The 5,875-nt window shown below is 41.9% G+C and overlaps 1 protein-coding gene across 2 annotated transcripts in view; it reads right to left on the reverse strand.

Moving 5' to 3' along the window:
* The window catches only part of ttc17 (tetratricopeptide repeat domain 17), a 24,956-nt gene that overhangs the window by 10,155 nt on the left and 8,926 nt on the right, over positions 1–5,875 (reverse strand). For both annotated transcript variants that reach the window (XM_019886533.1, XM_019886534.1), the window contains exons 12-16: positions 3,480–3,595; positions 3,226–3,382; positions 3,033–3,104; positions 2,641–2,865; positions 753–972 (exon numbers count right to left, since the gene is read on the reverse strand). In XM_019886533.1, coding sequence (XP_019742092.1) covers positions 753–972; positions 2,641–2,865; positions 3,033–3,104; positions 3,226–3,382; positions 3,480–3,595 — 790 coding nt within the window. The remainder of the gene's footprint in view (positions 1–752; positions 973–2,640; positions 2,866–3,032; positions 3,105–3,225; positions 3,383–3,479; positions 3,596–5,875) is intronic.

The raw sequence follows: 5,875 nt of genomic DNA on the forward strand, positions 1-5,875 counted from the left end.
CGAGACTGTTAAAAGCATAAATAAAGTGTACGTTTTAAAAAAAAAAACAGCACCACAGCTCTCCTTTTTCGTAGCTGCAACATGTATCTATATCTATTTGAGCTATATTAGCCTACTATAAAAATCTTTTTCCATTTTCAATATTTTTTATAAAGCTCCAGGGAGCCACTAGATGTCGCTAAAGAGCCGCATGCGGCTCTGGAGCCGCGTGTTGCCGACCCCCGTCCTAAGATATGACGTGGTTTCCGTTTCCCACAGGGTCACCCACCACCTGAAGGAGGGGCAGGTACATTGTTTGCCGAGTGGCGGCCAAAAGCAGGGGACTTGGTGGCCTGATTCCCAGTAGCTTGAATAACACACAACACATAACAGTGGGAATTTAAATAACATTGAAATGTTATTTAATTGTAACGACCAACCACTGATTGAAAAGTTCTCAGGTGTTATACAGTGAGGGAGGAGCAACTCATTCTGGACACCCAAGTGCGTCAATGGTTTCTGTTTTACTTCCCCCAATGCTATATCCACAATAGAGTACCACATAGTCCTCTGTCCTGGCACGTTTGCAGCAATTACCTTTTAATGGTTTTTAATAACTATGCATTTGTTAGTGCTTCAAATAGATTATGTTGCTGTATATGCACAGCTCTCTTAACACTTGAGTTTGCGGCACACCCCCACAGGTAGTGTAAAGTTACTTTTTTTGTTAGCATCTTATCAACAACATTTTTCTTTGCATCAAAGTTACTCACGTGAGCAGGCTTGGTGGTTTGAAAGGTTGTAAAGGAAGGGATAAAACTGCAGGCAACGCAGAAGAGGCATACTGGTGCGACACTGCTCACAGGCAGCAAAGGATGAGAAGAAAGTGGAGGAGGAAACGGCTGTCGTCAGCGTGTGGCGAAACAAGGCCAGAGCTCCTGTCACATTGCCCTGAGCCAACTGCAAGCTCATCAGGCTGAAGAGTGCATGGGGCTGGTGGGAGAAAAGGTGAGATGTTCAAATAATCACATTTGTTTTGGTGACTGAACACAAGTAGGTCTATTTCTAACAATGCAAATACACATCCTGGGAAATACACAAGTACTTGTTTCTGATTTGTGTGTGCATATTTAGAACACTCAAACCAAACATCAAAACCAATTTTAATATTTTACAGACAATCCAAGCAATTATACCGGTAAAATGCAGCTTCTAAATGGCGATTTATTAGGGGGCGAAAAATATTCATCCCCATATGAAATGAGGCTATGTTCATACTGCAGGCATATCTGATTCAGATCAGAATCACTCCTCAAATCCAATTTTTAGGGCTGAGTGTCTACACTGTTTTTAGTGTCCAAATCGGATTTGGCTCTCTTCAGACTGGGCCACATTACTGGCCATTTCACAGGTAGCTGTTTTATGTGCTTTGTGACTGTTGGAGCTACAAAATAGCCACCCAGTTTCAGTCTGGATGGGATAAAAATTGAATTTTGGCTGGCAGTCTGAAGAAGGCCTAATTGTCCCCTGAACCGAATAACTGGCTGCAGCAGCCATGGCAGCAATAACAAAACAGGCGTTTGTAATAACTGGTGATCTTTGGCGCGGAGGGATTTTGACTCACTCTTCTTTCATTTTTTTAACATGACTTGCCCATTCAAGGTCATATGGAAGGATGTCATTTGGATTTATATCTTGACGTTGACTATTCAAAAAAACATCGATTAAGGGTTTTTTTTTTTTTTTTTTAAATTTTCTGAGCCATTCAGCGGTAGATTTGCTGGTTTGTAGGGTAATTAGGGCCGTATAGGTTTGAAATGTTACCCCCTTAATAAACCATCATTTAAAAATGTTATATTAAATTGGGTTATCTTTGTGAAATATTAATATTGGACACCTACAATAAATAAATACAACCAAATAGGGACACCCAGTTTCCCTAAAATGCATTACAGCCATGACGCGTGAACTAAATTTGACCTTCTCTAGATAACAGAACAGCAAAATTTACAACAGGTATTTGATTCATGAATCCATTCATCCATCCCTTTTCTGATCCACTTTATCCTCGCAAGGGTTGCGTGGGGTGCTGGAGCCTATCCCAGCTGTCTTCGGGCAGTAGGCAGGGGACACCCTGAACCGGTTGCCAGCCAATCACAGGGCACACAGAGACGAACACTCACACCTCGGGACAATTTCGAGTGTTCAATCAGCCTGCCAATGCATGTTTTTGGAATGTGGGAAGAAACCGGAGTACCCGGAGAAAACCCATGCAGACCCGGTGAGAACATGCAAACTCCACACAGGGAGGCCGGAGCCGGAATCGAATGCACGACCTCTGCACTGTGAGGTCAATGCGCTAACCGTTGGACCTTGATTCACAAATTGAAAAAGAAAAAAATTCCTGCAAAATCCTTAAAAAAAAAAAAAAAAAAAAAAACGCCCAGAAACATAAGATATAGTTTTTCCAGGGAAAATGGGGGGAAAAAAGATTTTTTATTCTGACTTGACCAAGATAATGTATTCTACTAATTAGTGTGCATATTAATAAATGGGGTGCAATCAGGAGACACATTGCCTAACTACTGGAATTATGACAATGATCCCAAAAATGTGACTACTACAACATTATAAAAAAGTCACATTCCCATGAGTATCTACCTCAGTTGCATTGTAAACCAGCGCTTGCTCCACCAGCGTTTGTGAGTGGGTGGTCAATCCATAATGCAGCAGCAAATTAGCAGCATTTGTGAGGGGCAAATGACGGTGCGAGGGAGGGACTTTGATCCACACTTGCCGCAGGCACTGAAGGGCACGACTGCCGTTTCCTTGGGCCCGCCAGAAGAGAGATGCCTCATTGTAGATGTGCGAGCTGGATACTTGGTCCTAAACAAACAATACCTTCTTAGTGTGGACATATTTGAAGTAATAAAAATGTTGCTGTTTTTTGATGGACTATGTGATTTATGTCAAGTGTGCATGATATTTATGAGAATAATGCACACATTGCAAGATCAGCTTATCAGAAGATAACATGCGCAAAGCTTGCTCACTAATTTCATTATTTCGGCAATTCTGGAACCAATTTGTTCCAATGTCCAACCACCACTTCGGAACTGCAAAATCTGTAATCACACACAATGATATGTTTCTGCTGACTTTTACACAACTGCAAAATACAATGTTACATCGAACAGTGTGGTTTTGTATTATAAAGACCCAGAAAAAAGGAAAGCAGACAGAGACCTGGAAGGCAAAGGGATCTGGAAGCATCTTGTCTTCCAAAAGCCAGTCAAGTGAAGCAGGCAGGGGAGGTGAATGTGCTTGGGAGAGAGAACCACACTCTGGCAGGGTCACAGTTTGAGGAGGACTAAGACTCCCATAGAGAAGAGTTGCCACTGGGCTGAATGGCAACAGATAAAATACAATTAGTTACAGTATATTTTTTCACGTGAAGCACATCACATCGAAATATTTGCAGATTTTGAATGAGTACGTACCTGTGACTTTTGGTTTCAGGCAAAAGGTGGTATGTCGGCAACAAGTGCACAGGTGGGACAGTTGGGTATTCACGAATGCAGTCTGACCTCTGTGGCCACAACAACTTCTGCACATCCTACAGAAGAAACATGAAAGTGAAATCAGTTTTACTGAAAGACTACTCGAGACTAAGCCGAATGTACAGTGGCAAATTTCAACTTCTACAAAAATTAAAGGGGACATATTAGGGAAATTTGACTCTTTAACTGCTTGGATAAAGAGCCGGTCCACCCACAAAATTGAACAAATCTTTCGGTACATTGTATGTCTATCCCCGATAATATGTCAGTAAGCAAGTCATTCTCCACTTCCGCCCCACTTTTATATAACAGGTGGGATGTTTTAGATAACTACCCCATCATCCAGAGCAGCTCTGCCTACGACTTGGAACTCAACTGGATGACCCAGAGCCACCTTTAAGCATAGAAACACAATGTCCGAAACACTATATTATAGCCAAAAGCTAAGACTACTTGCACATTCTTTTGGGATGTACAGATTAGCTAACAGTGAGTGGGAAAATTTTTTTAGCAATGTGTCCACTGCGCTACATACATGGGTCAGCACCCTAGATGACAAGTGGAATTTGGCGGCTTGGTGATGAAGTGCATCCTCCAAGGGATAGAACAGATTCTGTACTGTCTTGTATGGGCTAGCGTTAATCGTTTCTTTTTTTTTTTTTTTTTCTTCAGACCCTCCAAGTGCAGTTCACTACATTAATGAAATGCATACTGGCCATTGGTCAGAAATATGTGGGATGGGATGAGGGTTGGCTTCACTTCCATGTAAGAAGCTCATATAAACAAGAGAAAAACATTGGGTGTGTAAAACGTTCTATAATTCTTGATCGTTGCAGCTCTTGGACAAATGCATGTCACTGATGTTATAAAAACAAATGGTAACCGTTTTTAATTGTGGGGGGAAAAAAAGCACATTATGTCTGAGTGTTGCAAAAGCAATGATTAACCAGAACATATGCAGACTCCACATTATACTTAAAAAAAAAAAAAAAAAAAAAAAAAAAAAAAAAAAAAAAAAAAAGAAAGGAAAGGCGGCACGGTGATCAACTGCTGAGTACGTTCGCCTCATAGTGTAGAGGTCCAGGGTTCAATTCCGGGCTACGGCCTTCGTGTGTGGAGTTTGCATGTTCTCCCCGTGCCTGCATAGGTTTCTCTGGGTACCTCCCACATTCCAAAAAACATACATGGTAGGCCAATGGAACACTCTAAATAGCGTGATTGAGAGTGTGGATTGATGTCTGTCTATGTGTGCCCTGCGAGTGGCTGGCAACCAGTTCAGGGTGTACCCCGCCTACTGCCAAAGGACAGCTGGGATCGACTCCAGCATGACCGCAGTCCTTGCGAGGATAAGCATCTCGAGTACAGTCAAGTGTAATTATAAGTCTTGCCTGTGTGTCATCATGATGACTGCTCCAAAGGGCGGCAACAGGATCTTGGTCACCTGACACAGAAGGATGGAGCTGAGGGCTGTGTGTTGACTGATTGGAACTGTGATCAGACACAAGTGCCACACTGGATGCCACTGATATCTCTTCGCCAAACTATGAGGAAAGGGAGGCAAGAGTCTTTAAAGTGTTCATCATTGTACTGCTTAGTTTACTGACAAGCAGGTACCGGTATATAAATATTTTTTTTAAACTCAAACAAATTCAAGAAAAAACAGGGACATATCATCAATAGAGGGTTTGGCGACCCCCTCCTCCCCGACTCACACTTTTTTTTTTTTTTAATATTTGTAAAAAATAAATAGACTCTTTAACTGCTTGGATAAAGAGCCGGTCCACCCACAAAATTGAACAAATCTTTCGGTACATTGTATGTCTATCCCCGATAATATGTCAGTAAGCAAGTCATTCTCCACTTCCGCCCCACTTTTATATAACAGGTGGGATGTTTTAGATAACTACCCCATCATCCAGAGCAGCTCTGCCTACGACTTGGAACTCAACTGGATGACCCAGAGCCACCTTTAAGCATAGAAACACAATGTCCGAAACACTATATTATAGCCAAAAGCTAAGACTACTTGCACATTCTTTTGGGATGTACAGATTAGCTAACAGTGAGTGGGAAAATTTTTTTAGCAATGTGTCCACTGCGCTACATACATGGGTCAGCACCCTAGATGACAAGTGGAATTTGGCGGCTTGGTGATGAAGTGCATCCTCCAAGGGATAGAACAGATTCTGTACTGTCTTGTATGGGCTAGCGTTAATCGTTTCTTTTTTTTTTTTTTTTTCTTCAGACCCTCCAAGTGCAGTTCACTACATTAATGAAATGCATACTGGCCATTGGTCAGAAATATGTGGGATGGGATGAGAGCTGGCTTCACTTCC

This window comes from Hippocampus comes, unplaced genomic scaffold, assembly GCF_001891065.2.
Source record: "Hippocampus comes isolate QL1 unplaced genomic scaffold, H_comes_QL1_v1.1 scaffold261, whole genome shotgun sequence".
NCBI classification, from domain to species: domain Eukaryota; kingdom Metazoa; phylum Chordata; class Actinopteri; order Syngnathiformes; family Syngnathidae; genus Hippocampus; species Hippocampus comes.